At 43.2% G+C, this 18,334-nt stretch overlaps 1 protein-coding gene across 1 annotated transcript; it reads right to left on the reverse strand.

Moving 5' to 3' along the window:
* Positions 1-162: 162 nt before the first annotated feature.
* On the reverse strand, positions 163-17,476 carry LOC115179454 (cytochrome P450 27C1). Its single transcript, XM_029741003.1, has 9 exons — positions 16,937-17,476; positions 12,940-13,130; positions 10,620-10,819; positions 10,204-10,401; positions 8,256-8,419; positions 3,988-4,154; positions 1,921-2,002; positions 1,546-1,752; positions 163-1,160 (listed from the first exon to the last, which is right to left on the reverse strand). Exons 1-9 carry the CDS (start codon positions 17,201-17,203, stop codon positions 1,044-1,046), a joined length of 1,593 nt encoding a protein of 530 aa, XP_029596863.1. The 5' UTR covers positions 17,204-17,476; the 3' UTR covers positions 163-1,043.
* Positions 17,477-18,334: the final 858 nt, after the last annotated feature.

The following is an 18,334-nucleotide window of genomic DNA, read 5'->3' on the forward strand; positions in this document are numbered from 1 at the left end:
TAGGCTACTTGATAAATATGTCTAGGCTGGCTAGTGGCCTATAATATAGCCCACATGTGAGATGTAAAATGTGGATACATCTGCCAATAGCATTGGTGGCTATGTGACATGTACTGTAAAACAATTGCTTCAAATAGTTACAAGTAAATGAGTTAGGTTCTCAATCGAATTATTTGTATTTTTTTTGCATTTGTTGAAACCAAATATATGATTCAACGCCAACTGTTATATTTGATTATTAATAAACCTATATTTCAAGCTGCAACCTACTGTATTTATTTAAACACTCAACTTACTTATCCCCTTTGGTTAAACCTAATAAATAACACAAATACAAACTAATATTTAACGTAAATAAAACCCATATTTTTTTCATCTTTGTATGGACCACAGAGTTGCCAGCACTTGTTAAATGCTAATATAGGACATAGGGAAACAATGTGGGTACATAAGTTCACATTTCATAAAGACTTTTAATGAAGTAAAAGGTTGATGGCCAATACCCTAGATATATACAAGGTGTATTAGTATCTAATGATATTATATTATAATGCCATTCACAAGCACACACACACACTCTGGGATACATTTCTCCTCAACACCAATTTGCATTTATTACAGGGCAGATTAATCTATATGTATTAGCTTCATAGTAAAGGTCAACAGAGCAAAGGTCCCAGTTATACACCTCCGAATAACCTGGTATGAATCAGATTTGATTTGAGGGCATAGCCACAGGAAATAGGGGTGCTGCAGCACCAGATGACAAATCTGCATTAAAAAATCATAAAAAAATGTATATATATTTGAAAATATAATTTCTTCACAAAAGTAGTGCACTGGGCCTTTACTAGTCCTGTATTAGCAGACCGATATAGCTGTCTGTAGCATGAACAAACTTTATTTTTCAGCATCCCCTCCCCCCACCCAAACTACTTCAATCGGCTATGTTTAAGGGGATCTAGGGGACTGGAGGTTACCACAGCACAGCGCAACACCAGACCCTCCTGTCAATCCCTTTTTATAACTCCCTGGCACCCTCCTCAGTCTCGGGGTAGGAAGCGCAGGTTGATGGGTTTGGATGGGATGAGCAGTGTTCTAGTCTTGGGCTCTGTGGTCGGGGCCCCATCCTCTGGCTGGATCTCATAATGCTGCATCAGCTGTAGAGGGGGGACAAGAGTTCAAGTTCAAGGGTTTAGTGTTAATGAGCCACCTGGTTGTCTGACGTCTCTCTAACCAGACAATCAGTTTACAACCATAAAATTAAGTCTCTATAACGTCCCATGCCAACTGGGATAGTAAAAGCACAATATGGCCCCGCTCATAAAAATGGGTTTCGTCACACCTGTTGTAAGTGTTGCACACTTAAGTTCCCACACACTCAGATTGCTTCTGGGGATTTACCATTAGCAAATCACCACAGATGATGGACGAAATCCAACAACAATCACCTCCAACAGTCTGTGGTAACTTCATTTTGACACTGATGGCTTTTTGTTACTCAACATTCCTTGGAAATCTCAATTCAATACTTCTCTTACTCACCCTGGAGAGGGCAAAGTACATCTCTAGCTCTGCCACTCTCTTGCCCACACAGGCTCTCACGCCCACCCCGAAGGGTATAAAGCTGTAGGGGTGGTGTTGGTACGACTCTGGGTCTCCTCTCAGCCAACGCTCAGGCCTGAAACACTCTGCATCCACAAACTCTGCCTCGTCATGACTGGCAGCATAGTGACACAGATGGAACTGGGTCTGAGAGAGGGGAATAGGAAGTAGTAGACATACAGGAAGTAGAGCGACTGACAGAATTTCATAGAAAATACATCTCATCCTTTGGGGAAAGAAATAGAGATTTCATAAGTATTGACAAAGGTGAAAGAGAAAGATAAACATCTCTCTCTCTTCATCGCCTGCCCCTACCTTCTTTGGGAACCAGTAGTTGTCCACAACAACTTCATTGTCTACGGTGAGACGGCCATTCCCTGGAACTACAGGGTACATCCTGCAGAGAGAACAGCTTCAGCAACATGGGTAGCCTCTGTAGGACTGCCTTATATAAACCTTTGTGTGGCTAGGAATGTTCAGTATACCAGACCTGCCAACCCTTTAGAGTACCAGACGCACACGGCAAATTGGAGATTCAACTCGCAAATTTAGTGCAAACGCATTTTAGAAGCATTGCTTCTATAGCGAATACCGGACACTCATTATTCTTTCATCGCGCAGTCTTCTAAACTCCCGACTCCTTTTAATGCCAAGATGTTTATATTTATTTTTGATTATACTTTTGTAATGCTTTTTGTGACGTGGATCATAATTACAGTCTATCAGGTTGCGTGATCCTCGTAATGTTACGTGTAAAATACAACTAATGGGACGCAGAATTAAATGTACATCACATTCGCACAAATGCGACCAGTTACTTTTCGTATTTGCATTTCATTTCTTTCACTAGCAAATGAACTGCTGGCACTTCAGAGCCCACTGAATGTCCATCTTGTGTTCTCTAACGTTAGCTTGAAACCATTAGTGTTTACCTTCCCACAACACACGGAGTCCAAAAGGGATTTGTCCATGTGTTTACGTACAGCTGCCAGTCGGCAAACTCAGCATCACAACAAGCAGGAGGGGCAGACACCGGGTAGCTACGTCCAATAATGATGTATTACTCTCCATGTCCGTTGACACAAACTCTGTACATGTCTGTGTGTTGCAGCTCGAGATTTGGGATGTTAGTGGATATATCTTTATTAAAATGTAAATAAAATCAGGCCCTATTCATTACCTGCGTACATGGACAGAGAATTGCGTAGTTGGTACGCAAAATGCGTGCATGTTGGCAGGTCTGGTCGCATTGGTATTTGGTAAAGTTTTGATGCACCTAAATACCAGAGAGTTGGCAATGGCAGGTTGTGATTCTGACCTAGTTGTTATTGAGCATTTGAATCATTAGAAAATCAAGGACACACAGGATAAATGGCTATGACCATATAGGAAGAGGTGGAGGGGGGCCAATTTCCTTCTATAAGCCTGTCATCCAGGACCTCTATAGCAGGCGGTGTCAAAGGAAGGCCCTAAAAATTGTCAAAAGACTCCAGCCACCCAAGTCATCAACTGTTCTCTCTGCTACCGCACGGCAAACGGTACCGGATAGCTAAGTCGGGGAGCAAAAGGCTCCTGAACAGCTTCTAGCCCCAAGCCATAAGACTGCTAACTAGTTCACCAATAGTTCACCTGGACTATCTGCATTGAACCTTTTTGACACATACTTACTCTAACACATACACACACTCACCCACAGATAACATGTACACACAGGCACACATTTGCCACACACACACACATCACATACGCTGTTGCTTCCGTCTAATCTATCCTGTTGCCTGGTCACTTTACCCCTACCGATATGTACATCTCTACCTCAATTACCTCATACCCCTGCACATTGACTCAGTATTGGTACCCAGTGTACATAGCCAAGTAAATATTACTCATTGTGTATGTATTCCTTGTGTTACAATGCTTTTTATTTATGATTATTAAAACATATATATTGTATTCTGCATTGTTGGGAAGGGCCGTAAGCATTAGTTTACACCTGTTCTTTACGAAGCATGTGAAAATTTTAATTTGAACACACCATTCAGGTTATATAAGGACATTTCTACCCCCCCCTCCCTCCTTACATAAGCTATCCAAAAAGCATGCCCCATGCCTCCACCTTGACCCTCTGCACTCCGGATGAAATGCCAACATGTTATCTCACTTATCAGTCATCATCAGTATAATTAGGGAAAGGAAAATGCAAGCACACAGGCACACAAACTCTTTGACCAGGCATGCTCAAAACAAGAGGCCAGTTGCAGGTCGCCGTTCTTGGCGTGTGTGTGTGTGTGTGTGTGTGCGCATGTGCGTGTGTTCACCTCAGAACCTGTGTGTGTGTACGTGTACATGCATCCGTGCCTACGTGCGTGTGTGTGTGTTCACCTCAGAGTCTCCTTGATGACAGCCTTCAGGTAGGGCATCCTGCTCAGGTCCTCTGATCTGGGCTGCAGTCTTCCCGGACACACGGACGTGATCTCACGGTACAGCCTGTCCTGGGACGCGGCGTCGCGAGCCAACTGGTACAATGCCCACGACAAGGTGTTGGACGTCTGAGGCGAAAGGAGAAGGATGATAGAAAGAAAGAGGGGTTTACTTAGAGTGAAGTGATATGATATATACTGAACAAAAATCTGAACGTAACATGTAAAGTGTTAGTCCCATGTTTTATGAGTTGAAAGAAAAGATGCCAGGAATTGTCCATACTCACAAAAAGCTTATTTCTCTCAAATGTTGTGCACAAATTTGTTTACATCCCTAGTGAGCATTTCTCCTTTGCCAAGATAATCCATCCACCTGACCGGGGTGGCATATCAAGAAGCTGATTAAACAGCACGATCATTACACAGGTGCACCTTGTGCTGGGGACAATAAAAGTCTGTTATAAAATGTGCAGTTTTGTCACACTACACTACCACAGATGTCTCAAGTTTTGAAGGAGCGTGCAATTGGTATGCTGACTGCAGGAATGTCCACCAGAGCTGTTGCCAGAGCGTTGAATGTTCAATTCTCTACCATAAGCGGTTTGATGATGTCAACGTTGTAAACAGAGTGCCCCCATGGTGGCGGTGGGGTTATGGCATAAGCTATGGGCAACGAACACAACTGCATTTTAGCAATGGCAATTTGACTGTACAGAGATGCCGTGATGAGATCCTGAGTCCCACTGTTGTGCTATTCATCCGCCGCCATCACCTCATGTTTCAGCATGATAATGAACTGCCCCATGTTGCAAGGATCTGTACACAATTCCTGGAAGCTGATGTCCCAGTTCTTCCATGGCTTGCATACTCACCAGGCATGTCACGCATTGAGCATGTTTGGGCTTATCTAAATGACAGCGTGTTCCAGTTCCCGTCCATATCCAGCAACTTAGCACAGCCATTGAAGAGGAGTCAGATAACATTCCACAATCCACAGCCTGATCAACTCTATGTGAAAGAGATGTGTCGTGCTGCATGAGGCAAATATACTGACTGGTTTTCTGATCCACGCCCCTACTTTTCTCTCATATTCTTATTACTTTTAACCATTTTTTCTCCCCAATTGGTAGTTACAGTCTTGTCCCATCGCTGGAACTTACGTACGGACTCAGGAGAGGCGAAGCTCGAGAGCCATGCATCCTCCGAAACACGACCCTACCAAGCTGCACTGCTTCTTGACACACTGCTCGCTTAGCCGGAGGAAACACAGTACAACTGGCGACCGTATCAGAGTACGTGCGCCCGGCCAGCCACAGGAGTTGCTAGAGCGCGATGGGACAAGGTCATCCTGGCTGGCCAAACCCTCCCCTACCCCGGACGACGCTGGGACAATTATGCGTCGTCTCATGGGTCTCCCGGTCGCGGCCGGCTGCGACACAGCCCGGGATCGAACCCGGATCTGTAGTGACGCCTCAAGCACTGCAGTGCCTTAGACCGCTGCGCCACTCAGGAGGCCCTACTTATTATTTTAAGGTATCTGTGACCAAGAGATGCATATCTGTATTCCCAGTCATGTGAAATCCATAGATTAGGGCCGAATAAATTCATTTCAATTGACTGATTTCCTTATATGAACTGTTCTCTGTAAAACCTTTGAAATTGTTGCGTTTTAGATTTTTGTTCAGTATACTTTATCGTCCCTGAGGGGAAATTTGACTTGGACAATTAAAGTGCTGATGTTTCAAAAAAAAAATTATTCAAAGTTGAGAGAGTGGTGGAGGCTGTATGAGAGACAAGTTATCAGTGATCATCAACATTTATTGACATCAATTCATCATAAAAGCAGCAGAGGAAATGACTTTGGAACAGTAGATCAATTCAAGTGACATCTAATCATTGAACAAGACCATCTCAAATGAGAACACCGATTTCCAGTGAGAAAAACACATTTATCTCCATGATGTAACAAAGGTTGAATAAATGGAGCCCGAGGCTTGTGTTTTATCCAGCAACAGATCCCAGAAAGCAACAAAGACAAGCAAAGACAAGACCAGACTGCACCAGGAAATGCATCCAGGCAGGTCTACACGAACAAGTTCTGGCCTGGTTTATCAAGACTGTTTCAAGGACAGCTTTTTTCCATCTACGTTACATTGCAAAAATGATGCAGAAAAATTAATCCATGCTTTTGTTACTTCTAGGTTGGACTACTGCAATGCTCTACTTTCCGGCCACCCAGATAAAGCACTAAATAAACTTCAGTTAGTGCTAAATACGGCTGCTAGAATCCTGACTAGAACCAAAAATGTTGATCATATTACTCCAGTGCTAGCCTCCCTACACTGGCTTCCTGTTAAGGCAAGGGCTGATTTCAAGGTTTTACTGCTAACCATCAAAGCATTACATGGGCTTGCTCCTACCCATCTTTCCGATTTGGTCCTGCCGTACATACCTACACGTACGCTACGGTCACAAGACGCAGGCCTCCTAATTGTCCCTAGAATTTTTAAGCAAACACCTGGAGGCAGGGCTTTCTCCTATAGAGCTCCATTTTTATGGAACGGTCTGCCTACCCATGTGAGAGACGCAGACTCGGTCTCAACCTTTAAGTCTTTACTGAAGACTCATCTCTTCAGTAGGTCCAATGATTGAGTGTAGTCTGGCCCAGGAGTGTGAAGGTGAACAGAAAGGCACTGGAGCAACGAACCGCCCTTGCTGTCTCTGCCTGGCCGGTTCCCCTCTCTCCACTAGGATTCTCTGCCTCTAACCCTATTACAGGGGCTGAGTCACTGGCTTACTGGTGTTCTTCCATGCTGTCCCTAGGAGGGGTGCGTCAATTGAGTGGGTTGAGTCACTGACGTGGTCTTCCTGTCTGGGTTGGCGCCCCCCCTTGGGTTGTGCCGTGGCGGCGATCTTTGTGGGCTATACTCGGCCTTGTCTCAGGATGGTAAGTTGGTGGTTGAATATATCCCTCTAGTGTTGTGGGGGCTGTGCTTTGGCAAAGTGGGTGGGGTTATATCCTGCCTGTTTGGCCCTGTCCGGGGGTATCATCAAATGGGGCCACTGTGTCTCCTGACCCCTCCTGTCACAGCCTCCAGTATTTATGCTGCAGTAGTTTATGTGTCGGGGGGCTAGGGTCAGTCTGTTATATCTGGAGTATTTCTCCTGTCTTATCCGGTGTCCTGTGTGATTTTAAGTATGCTCTCTCTAATTCTCTCTTTTTTCTTTCTCTCTCGGAGGACCTGAGCTCTAGGACCATGCCTCAGGACTACCTGACATGATGACTCCTTGCTGTCCCCAGTCCACCTGGCCGTGCTGCTGCTCCAGTTTCAACTGTTCTGCCTGCGGCTATGGAACCCTGACCTGTTCACCGGACGTGCTACCTGTCCCAGACCTGCTGTTTTCAACTCTCTAGAGACAGCAGGAGCGGTAGAGTTACTCTCCATGATCGGCTATGAAAAGCCAACTGACATTTACTATTGAGGTGCTGACTTGTTGCACCCTCGACAACCACTGTGATTATTATTATTTGACCATGCTGGTCATTTATGAACATTTGAACATCTTGGCCATGTTCTGTTATAATCTCCGCACGGCACAGCCAGAAGAGGACTGGCCACCCCTCATAGCCTGGTTCCTCTCAGGTTTCTTCCTAGGTTTTGGCCTTTCTAGGGAGTTTTTCCTAGCCACCGTGCTTCTACACCTGCATTACTTGCTGTTTGGGGTTTTAGGCTGGGTTTCTGTACAGCACTTTGAGATATCAGCTGATGTAAGAAGGGCTATATAAATACATTTGATTTGATTTAGTGTTTGTATGGTTACTGTGTATCTGTCTGTGGTTATGTGAGTGTATGTGAGAGCATTTTGTACCCTCTAAAATAAATACAAAGTTACGCCGCAAATATATGTCTACAAACTAAAGCAAATGGTTTCAGTATTTATGGCCTGGGGAGAATCGTGTAATCTTAAAGCCAAAATACACCTCCACCCTACAAAAGCCTCTGACTCCATCACTTCCCCCATTCCCTAGGACATGTCCAGTAGGCACAAAACAGAATAAAACATTTTGAAATGTAGAGGAAATAATATAATTTTGCCAATGAGAAATTCACGTGTTCGTTTTCCATTTCAAAAGGTTTGTTTACGGTGTACCCTACTGAACGTGACCTTGCTGTTATGAATGGCACCACCCTCCTTTCTGTATGACCTCCCATGACCCTCTCCTCTCACCGTGTCCACTCCACCCAGCAACAGCTCTGTGATGCTGATGTACACCTCTCCCAGGGTCAGTTTATCACAGGACAGCAGGTAGGTGAGATACATCCCGTCCACCTGCTTCCCAGCCAGCACCTGGGCATCCATCTGCGCCAACTTATGGTCAATGAGACGTTGAGCTGAGGGTTTATGTAGAAATCAATGAACACACACATTCAGGTAGGGGGCGCAGACAAACACACACACACAAAATGAGTCTCAATACTGAACATAGCTCAAAAGTTAGTCTCCCTAGGCAGACGAGTTGCCTCCCACATTAACTTCTTGGTGACAGGGGGCAGTATTCGGAAATTCAGACGAATAATGTGCCCAAATTAAACTGCCTGCTACTCGGGCCCAGAAGGTAGGATATTCATACTATTAGTAGATTTGGATAGAAAACACTCTGAGGTTTCTAAAACTATTTGAATGATGTCTGTGAGTATAACAGAACTCATATGGCAGGCAAAAACCTGAGAAAAAAATCCAACCAGGAAGTGGTTTGTAGTTTTTCAAGTGATTCCCTATCCAGTGTCTGTGGGGTCATTTTGCACTTCCTAAGGCTTCCACTAGATGTCAACAGTCTTTAGAACGTTGTTTCATGCTTCTACTGTGAATAGGGAGAGAATAAGAGGTCCTGGAGTCAGATGACTGAGAGAATGACATGAGTTCAGTGGCGCGCACTCACGTGAGAGTTAGCTGTGTTCCTTTTCTTTTCTGAAGACATTGGAATTGTCCGGTTGGAATATTACTGAAGATTTATGATAAAAACATCCTAATGATTGATGCTATACATCATTTGACATGTTTCTACGAACGTAAATATAACTTTTTTTTACTTTTCGTCGTGACATTTTGCGCGCGCTTCCTGCATTTGGAGTAGTGGACTAAACGCCCGAACAAAAAGGAGGTATTTGGACATAGATTATGGACTTTATCGAGCAAAACAAACATTTATTGTGGAACTGGGATTCCTGGGAGTGCATTCTGATGAAGATCATCAAAGGTAAGTGAATATTTATAATGCTGTTTCTGATTTTAGTTGACTCCAAAATGGCGGGTATCTGTATTGCTTGTTGTTGTTGTCTGAGCGCTGTACTCAGATTATTGCAACGTGTGCTTCCGCTGTAAAGTTTTTGGGAAATCTGACACAGCGGTTGCATTAAGGATAAGTGTATATATAATTCTTTGAATAACAGTTTAATATTTTATCAACGTTTATGATGAGTATTTCTGTAAATTGAGGCAAAACATTTCTGAACATTACACGCCAATGTAAAATGTTTTTTTTTTATATAAATATGAACTTTATCGAGCAAAACATACATGTATTGTGTAACATGAAGTCCTATGAGTGCCATCTGATGAAGATCATCAAAGGTTAGTGATTAATTTTAGCTGCATTTCTGTTTTTTGTGACGCCTCTCCTTGCTTGGAAAACGTCTGTGTGGTTTTTCTTGTCTCGGCGCTGTCCTAACATAATCTAATGTTATGCTTTCACCGTAAAGCCTTTTTGAAATCGGACAATGTGGTTGGATTAACGAGAAGTGTATCTTTAAAATGGGATATAATAGTTGTATGTTTGAGAAATTTGAATTATGAGATTTTTGTTGTTTTGAATTTGCCGCCCTGCTATTTCACTGGCTATTGAATAGTGTGTCCCGCGGGTGGGACGCTAGCGTCCCACATTTCCCAGAGAGGTTAACAAAGTTCCCACATAGGTCTGCGATTTCCGACACTTCTCAACAGTGCTTAGCGGTTGACAGTGGCTGACGTGCAAGTGACAGGGCAAGCTATTGTGCAATAGAAATAATCGTACGCTTGCATTGTGGAGGTCAAACCTACCATGTCTACTTTCCACCTACACATTTAAGTCCGCTTGTCGCTCAATAGAAGGAGCCCCTGACATTATTTACAAACATACCTACATTCACCAGGTCGTCCCAGGCTTGGATAAATCGTTTCCAGTAGGGCAGGACGTTGCGTGTCCAGAGCGGGAGGAAGAGGACGGTCTCAGACAGGGTTAGCATGTCGTTGGCTGCAGCGATGAACCTCAGCGTGTCCTTAGGGATCTCCTCCTGCAGACAACCCAGCCGTGTCTCAAACAGGATGGAAGAGATCCCTGCAGGGACGGAGAGAACACAGTGAACAATGACTACACAGAGCTGGTAGGATTCTCGGTATCCTAGATGCCATCTCCTGCCGTTGTGTCCCTGAGCAAGGCACTTTACCTAAGCTGCTGACTGTGGCAGACTCTGGCTTCCAACCCCACTGGGTGTGTGTGTGTTTCTGAAGGGGTTAAAAGCATAAAAAACACTGAATGAACCAATGATATCACACCTTCAAAGCCAAACTTGTAGAGCTCTGCGGCGAGGTCTGGTACGGTGGTGTGGTCCTGACTGCGGAGGCGGAGCGTCTCAATACGCTGTAGCAGGTCCCCTACCACCTGGTGGATGACAGGCGCGTACGCAGATACCTCCGCTAGCTTCAGCATCTTTGGATTCAGGACACTACGGATACGGTACCACTGTGGGCCTTTACTGTAGGAGAGGAGAGGAGGGGACAGGAGACAGCAGACAGACAGTGAATCTACAGTAGATATTCAGAATAAAGGGGTAGAGGTATATCTACAGGTAACGGCCAAAATAAAGGAAAAAACTTAAAGGATACAAAGTATATTAAAGGATACAAAGTATATTAAAAGCAAAAGCAGCTGCTTCCACACAGGTGTGGTTGCTGAGTTAAGTAAGCAATGAACATCCCAGATCTCAACCCAATTGAACACTTATGGAAGATTATAGAGCAGCGCCCGAGACGGCGTTTTCCACCACCATCAACAAAACACCAAATGATGGAATTTCTCATGGAATAATGGTGTCAAATCCCTCCAATTGAGTTCCAGACACTTGTAGAATCTATGCCAAGACGCATTCAAGCTTTTCTGGCGACTAGTGGTGGCCCAATGCCCCATTAAGACGCTATGTTGGCGTTTCCTTTATTTTGGCAGTTACCTGTAGGTTAGATTGATAATGTTGGAGGTGGAGGTACTACTGAAACAAGTTTACCTGTAGAGTTAGGGTTTCCTCAAACCAGACCATCATTGCTTTTACCCAAGGCAATGATTTATTACCAATAACTGTCATAGTGTATCTGTGAAGCATAGGGTGTAAGCAATGTTCCCTCTAAGCTGCGCACCTCCTCCAGAATGCCGCGCAGAAGAAATGCCATGCAGAGACGCAAGAGATTGAACTTCACTGAGTTCGCCGCATTAGTTTGCACTATATAGATTACCGTTTTTTCTGTGATTGAATCAAATTATTAACTGGGTGGTTCGAGCCTTGAATGCTGATTGGCTGACAGCCGTGGTATATCAGACCGTATATAATTACGTTGGTAACCAGTTTATAATAACAATAAGGCACCTCGGGGGTTTGTGGTATATGGCCAATATACCATGGCTAAGGGCTGTATCCAGGCACTCCACGTAGCCCTTTTTAATGCAACAAAACAAATCTAACTTTGCAAGATTGAGTCTGTGATTTAGTTGTAGGCAGAGCCAGTGTGCAGCAGAGTATAATTATTTTGGTGGGATGGTAGCCCATGAGCACTTTTCAGATCAATTCAGAGCACGCATGTGCACATTTGTTGATATTCTTTGCTAGTTAGCGAGTTATTTGCCCAGTTATTGATAATTATAAACTGGCTGGTTCGAGCCCTGAATGCTGATTGGCTGACAAGCGTGGTATATATCAGACCGTATACCATGAGTATGACAAAACATTTATTTTTACTGCTCTAATTACGTTGGTAACCAGTTTATAATAGCAATAAGGCACCTCAGAGATTGTGGTATATGGCCAATATACCACGGCTAAAGGCTGTATGCAGGCACTCCACGCTGTGCAAAAGAACATCCCTTAGCCGTGGTATATTGGCCATATACCACAACCCCCGAGGTGCCTTATTGCTTAAATATAGGTCAGCAATGGGGAGTTACTGCTTCCTACAAGAGCACAAAACGTGGAGGCCACATTTCAAGCTCTCTTTGAAAAGCTAATCAGCTTAAAAGCTTACATCTTAATTAAAGGGGCAGTGTTGTATTTTGAGACATGCTTGCATATCCTACATTGTCTAAGTCGCTGTGTGGTAATAATAATAATAAATTGTATTTTGTAAAGTGGTTTCTTGCATCATACAATACACTGTACTGTCACCCTAGTGTCACAGACCAAGTAAAACATTATTAATATCAAGCGTTTCATAATGTAAAAATGTTATTAAAAATCGAATGCAATATAGGCCTGCATTGAACATCACATATATGTCACTGTAGGCTGTATCACAGAAATCAAAAGCTATTTCCATGTGAAAATGTTATGGGATTTGTGCCATTGGTTTTGTTGGTAGGCCTACATTATCCTCAAATAGCCACAATAGCCTATTGGCTACTGTCTAAAACTGTAAAGGTACAGCCGCAGTGTTTACTGTAAACATGTGCCGGAAGTTTCACAAAATCCTCACAACATTAACGTTTCCGCTCACGAGCAAATATTTCCTCAGTGCCCCAAAAAATGAGGGAACAGTGGGCGTAAGTATTATTCATTCCCTTTCCTACACCCAATCTAGGAATAGTCCTTGACGTGGTTCATCGGCCACTCACTCCACATGGAGTCCATAGGCCTGTCCCCTCATATCGCGGTACTCCTTCCAGTGTGGCAGCTCTGTCCGGACCGGGTAGCGGCCCTCCTGACGGATCACCTGGGATATAAGCTCTGGAGACGCCACGTTCACCACATCAAACGGGCCGAACCGCGAGCGCCAGATGGGCCCGTACAGTTTCTTGTGTTCAACCTGGGTTGGGGGCAAAGAGAAGATATTTGATTCTGGAAATGTACACAAAGATGTTGGAAATGCAGTGAGAAAGTCCTATATTATTATATTTAATATGAATTAATGATTCACAAAATATACACCGAGTATAAGAAACATTAGGAACACCTACTCTTTCCATGACAAACTGACCAGATAAGTCCAGGTGAAAACTATGATCCCTTATTGATATTACCTGTTAAATCCACTTCAATCAGTGTAGATGAAGGGGAGGAGACAGGTTAAAGAAGGATTTTTAAGCCTTGAGACATGGATTGTGTATGTGTGCCATTCAGAGGGTGAATGGGCAACACAAAATATTTAAGTGCCTTTGAACAGGGTATTGTAGTAGGTGACAGTTTAACCGGTTTGAGCGTGTCAAGAACTGCAACGCTGCTGTGTTTTTCACTCTCAACAGTTTCCTGTGTGTATCAAGAATGGTCCACCACCCAAAGCACATCCAGCCAGCTTGACCTAACTGTGGGAATCATTGGAGTCAACGTGGGCCAGCATCCCTGTGGAATGCTTTTGACACCTTGTAGTCCATGCACTGACAAATTGAGGCTGTTCTGAGGGAAAAAGGAGGTGGGCTCAATATTAGGAAGGTTCTCTTAATGTTTTGTACACAGTGTATATTTACTAAAAATAACAGTATATAAACTACTTATTAACCTAATTAGTCAAATCAACCTCTAGTTTAATAAACCATCCAGGTGCATAACTTTGGGGGTCATGATCCCACCAATATCAGAGCCAATTTGACCTCCTAAATAATATGCTATGATTTTACATTTAGTCATTTAGCAGACGCTCTTATCCAGAGCGACTTACAGTAGAGTGCATACATTTTTATTACATTTTTACATACTGGCCCCCCGTGGGAATCGAACCCACAACCCTGGCATTACAAGCGCCATGCTCTATCAACTGAGCTACAGTTGATCAATTTGATGGATGTGAAATGATTTAACCACCATAGGTACTGGCTTTCTACACAGTACTACTAAATTCCAAATGTTATGACTGGATCACCCCTGCTGCCAATTATGCTTTCGGTTTGGTCCGGCCCGTGGTTTGTGAAGGGAAAACAAGTTGCACAAGGCTTGAAAACCTTTAATTCTGTGAGCTAACTTCTAACAAATAAAGAAGTACAGTCATATTTAACATGGTCAATTCATAAGTACAAATAGAATTATAGAAAACGACATCTCGCATGTGTCAAAATGACTGATCATTTGTGGCATTGTGGGGGGAAAGCACTCATGTTTATACAACCTAATAATCGCCCTGAGAATACTTCCAGAACCACCTTAATCTTTTATTTAAATTAAGAAAATGTACAAACTAGATTGGCCTACCCTAGTCTTTATTGATATACATACAGGTACAGTTGAAGTTGGAAGCTTACATACACTTAGCTTGGAGTCATTAAAACTCGTTTTTCAACCACTCCACAAATTTCTTGTTAACAAACTATAGTTTTGGCAAGTCGGTTAGGACATCTACTTTGTGCATGACACAAGTACCTTTTCCAACAATTGTTTACAGACAGATTATTTCACTGTATCAATATTCCAGTGGGTCAGAAGTTTACATACACTAAGTTGGCTGTGCCTTTAAACAGCTTGGAAAATTCCAGAAAATGATGTCATGGTTTTAGAAGCTTCTGATAGGCTAATTGACATCATTTGAGTCAATTGGAGGTGTACCTGTGGATGTATCTCAAGGCCTACCTTCAAACTCAGTGCCTCTTTGCTTGACATCATGGGAAAATCAAAAGAAATCAGCCAAGACCTCAGAAAAAAATTGTAGACCTCCACAAGTCTGGTTCATCCTTGGGAGCAATTTCCAAATGCCTGAAGGTACCACGTTCATCTGTACAAACAATAGTACGCAAGTATAAACACCATGGGACCACGCAGCTGTCATACCGCTCAGGAAGGAGACGCGTTCTGTCTCCTAGAGATTAACGTATTTTGGTACGAAAATAGCAAATCAATCCCATCAAACCTTGTGAAGATGCTGAAGGAAACAGGTACAAAAGTATCTATATCCACAGTAAAATGAGTCCGATATCGACATAACCTGAAAGGCCGCTCAGCAAGGAAGAAGCCACTGCTCCAAAACCGCCATAAAAAAAGCCAGACTACGGTTTGCAACTGTACATGGGGACAAAAATTGTACTTTTTGGAGAAATGTTCTCTGGTCTGATGAAACAAAAATAGAACTGTTTGGCCATCATTATGTTTGGAGGAAAAAGGGGGAGGCTGCTTCATGTTGTGGGGGTGCTTTGCTGCAAGAGGGACTGGTGCACTTCACAAAATAGATGGCATCATGAGGGAGGAAAATTATGTGGATATATTGAAGCAACATCTCAAGACATCAGTCAGGAAGTTAAAGCTTGATCGCAAATGGATCTTCCAAATGGACAATGACCCCAAGCATACTTCCAAAGTTGTGGCAAAATGGCTTAAGGACAACAAAGTCAAGGTATTGGAGTGGCCATCACAAAGCCCTGACCTCAATCCTATAGAAAATTTCTGAGTAGAACTGAAAAAGCGTGTGCGAGCAAGGAGTCCTACAAACCGGACTCAGTTACACCAGCTCTGTCAGGAGGAATTCACCCAACTTATTGTGGGAAGCTTGTGGAAGGCTCCCCAAAACATTTGACCCAAGTTAAACAATTTAAAAGCAATGCTACTAAATAAACTTCTGACCCACTAGGAATGTGATGAAAGAAATGAAAGCTCAAATTAATCACTCTCTCCTATTATTCTGACATTTCACATTCTTAAAATAAAGTGGTGATCCTAACTGACCTAAGACAGGGAATTTTTACTAGGATTAAATGTCAGGAATTGTGTAAAACTGAGTTTAAATGTATTTGGCTAAGGTGTATGTAATCTTCCGACTTCAACTGTACATGTAACATTGCACAGCAGTAAACTGGTCTATTTCACCATTGTTATTTCCTTCTTGATTTCAATAGGTAAGGGAAACCAGGTACTGGTGTTTACGTACTGTTTCTTGATTGAGTAAAAGGTATTCTTCTACCATATTTTTGTGTAACAATAGTATAAATTCATTGAATTGGCGGAGGTGAGATTGAAATAAAAAGCACTGGTTGAGAGAGTGCTGCAGTTATCAATTGTGATCATGGTCACAGCTCTATTGAAAACGTATCATTCTACACATTTAATGTCCGTTTCATTGTGGACTTTCCCCTGAAATTAGATGTTGGACTACCTGCATCTAGCTCAGCAAACCATGTCAAAATTGAATTGCATTTATAAACCCAGATTTTAGTCAGTAGCCTATGCCTATTGAAATAAGTAAATCTCGCAAATAGGCCATTTATAACGGTTTGTAGTCTTAACATCTGTCACAAAATAACGGCAGACCATGTACCACCTGAATGACCCCAAAAAATAATTACTGTTCTAATTACGTTGGTCACCAGTTTATAGAAATAAGGCACCTCAGGGGTTTGTGGTATATACCACACCTCGGGCCTTATTGCTTAATCATAGCAGTCGTCAAATTAAGTTACATCAACATCCTTTCATGGAAAATGATCTGGAGAGTTTAATAAGAGCAACATTCTTAAACTCACATGAATTATAATTGTGATTGAAAATCGAATTTAGCTTCTTAGTATGCGTCGTTAAAAATGACGTCGATATCATTTAATTCCCTCGATTACGTGCACTCCCTACACGTACGCAGCTGGCCATACTTGGATGAGAGAGTAGCAGAAATTGAGCGAGGCACTGTGGGATTAATTTTACCTGCATCGCATGGCTCTTATCTGCATATCCCTTCACGAACAGCCAATACACCGTCGTGGCCAAACTAGGTCCATGTAGATCGTCTATTGTTTTGTACTTCTCCGGGGTTGTTTCAATCGTTGTCTGCAATTTTTGTCCTTCGTGTCTGCTGGCTCCGGACTTGAACCTCCGACCGCCAGACACAAAGCCGTCCAGCACCATTGACCGTTTATGGCCGTGGTGAACTGCGAGTTGGAGCGGCCTGGTCACCGCCGCAGGGCTACACATGTTGAGTGTTGCGCATTAAAATGTATTCTATCATCTGTGGCTTTTTAATACAGTTTGACCTGCAGCACATTGGGACTCGCCCATTAAGTTTCACATTTCAACGTCACATGTACAAGTACAGTGAAATTCCTTTTTCTTGCAAACTCAAAACCCAACAATGCAGTTATCAATAACTATGTAATACTAAAAATAACGTTAAATCAAAACACGACATATATAAAAACAAGAACACGATAAAGCAAGCATACTACAATATATACAGGATCAGTTCCAGTACCATATTAACAAATGTGCAGGGATATTGTGTCTATAGAGGTAGATATGTATAGGGGTAAGGTGACTAGCCATCAGGATATATGATAAACAGAGTAGCAGCAGGGTATATGATGATGTGAGTGTGTTTAGAGTCAGTGTAAATGTTTGTGAGCAAATGATGGAGTGAGTGTTTGTGTGGAGTAGTGTGTAGGGCCCTGTACGTGTGCAGACAACTCAACTCAGTCTGTGTAGCTATTTAGTTAGCGGTCTTATGGGAATAGAATCTGTTCAGGAGCCTGTTGGTGTCAGACTTTATGCACTGGTACTGCTGCCCGTGCGGAAGCAGAGAGAACAAATAGTCTATGTCTTGGGTGGTTGGAGTCTAATGATTTTCCGGGCCTTCCTTTCACACCACCTGATATAGAGTTCCTGGATGGCAGGGAGTATGGCCCGTGTTATGTACTAGGCTGTCCGCACCACCCTCTGTAGCACCATGCAATCTAGGCCGGTGCTATTGGCATACCAAGCAGTGATGCAGCCAGTCAAGATGCTCTCAATGTTACAGCTGTAGAACTTCGAGGATTTGAGTGTCCATGATAAACCTTCTCAACCTTCTGAGGGGCAAGAGGCGCTGACGTGCCTTCTTCGCGACTGTGCCGGGACCATTTTAAGTTGACACTGAGGAACTTGAAGCTTTCGACCCACTCCACTGCAGTTCCCTCGATGTGGATGGGAGCGTGCTCGTCCCCCCTCCGTGTCCCGTAGTCCGCGATCAGCTTCTTGGTCTTACTGACATTGAGGGAGAAGTTGCTCCGGCCCCTCACTACCAGGTCTCCTTGTAGGCCGTCTCATTGTCACCAGTGATCAGGCTAACCC

This window comes from Salmo trutta, chromosome 39 (assembly GCF_901001165.1).
Source record: "Salmo trutta chromosome 39, fSalTru1.1, whole genome shotgun sequence".
Lineage (NCBI taxonomy): Eukaryota > Metazoa > Chordata > Actinopteri > Salmoniformes > Salmonidae > Salmo > Salmo trutta.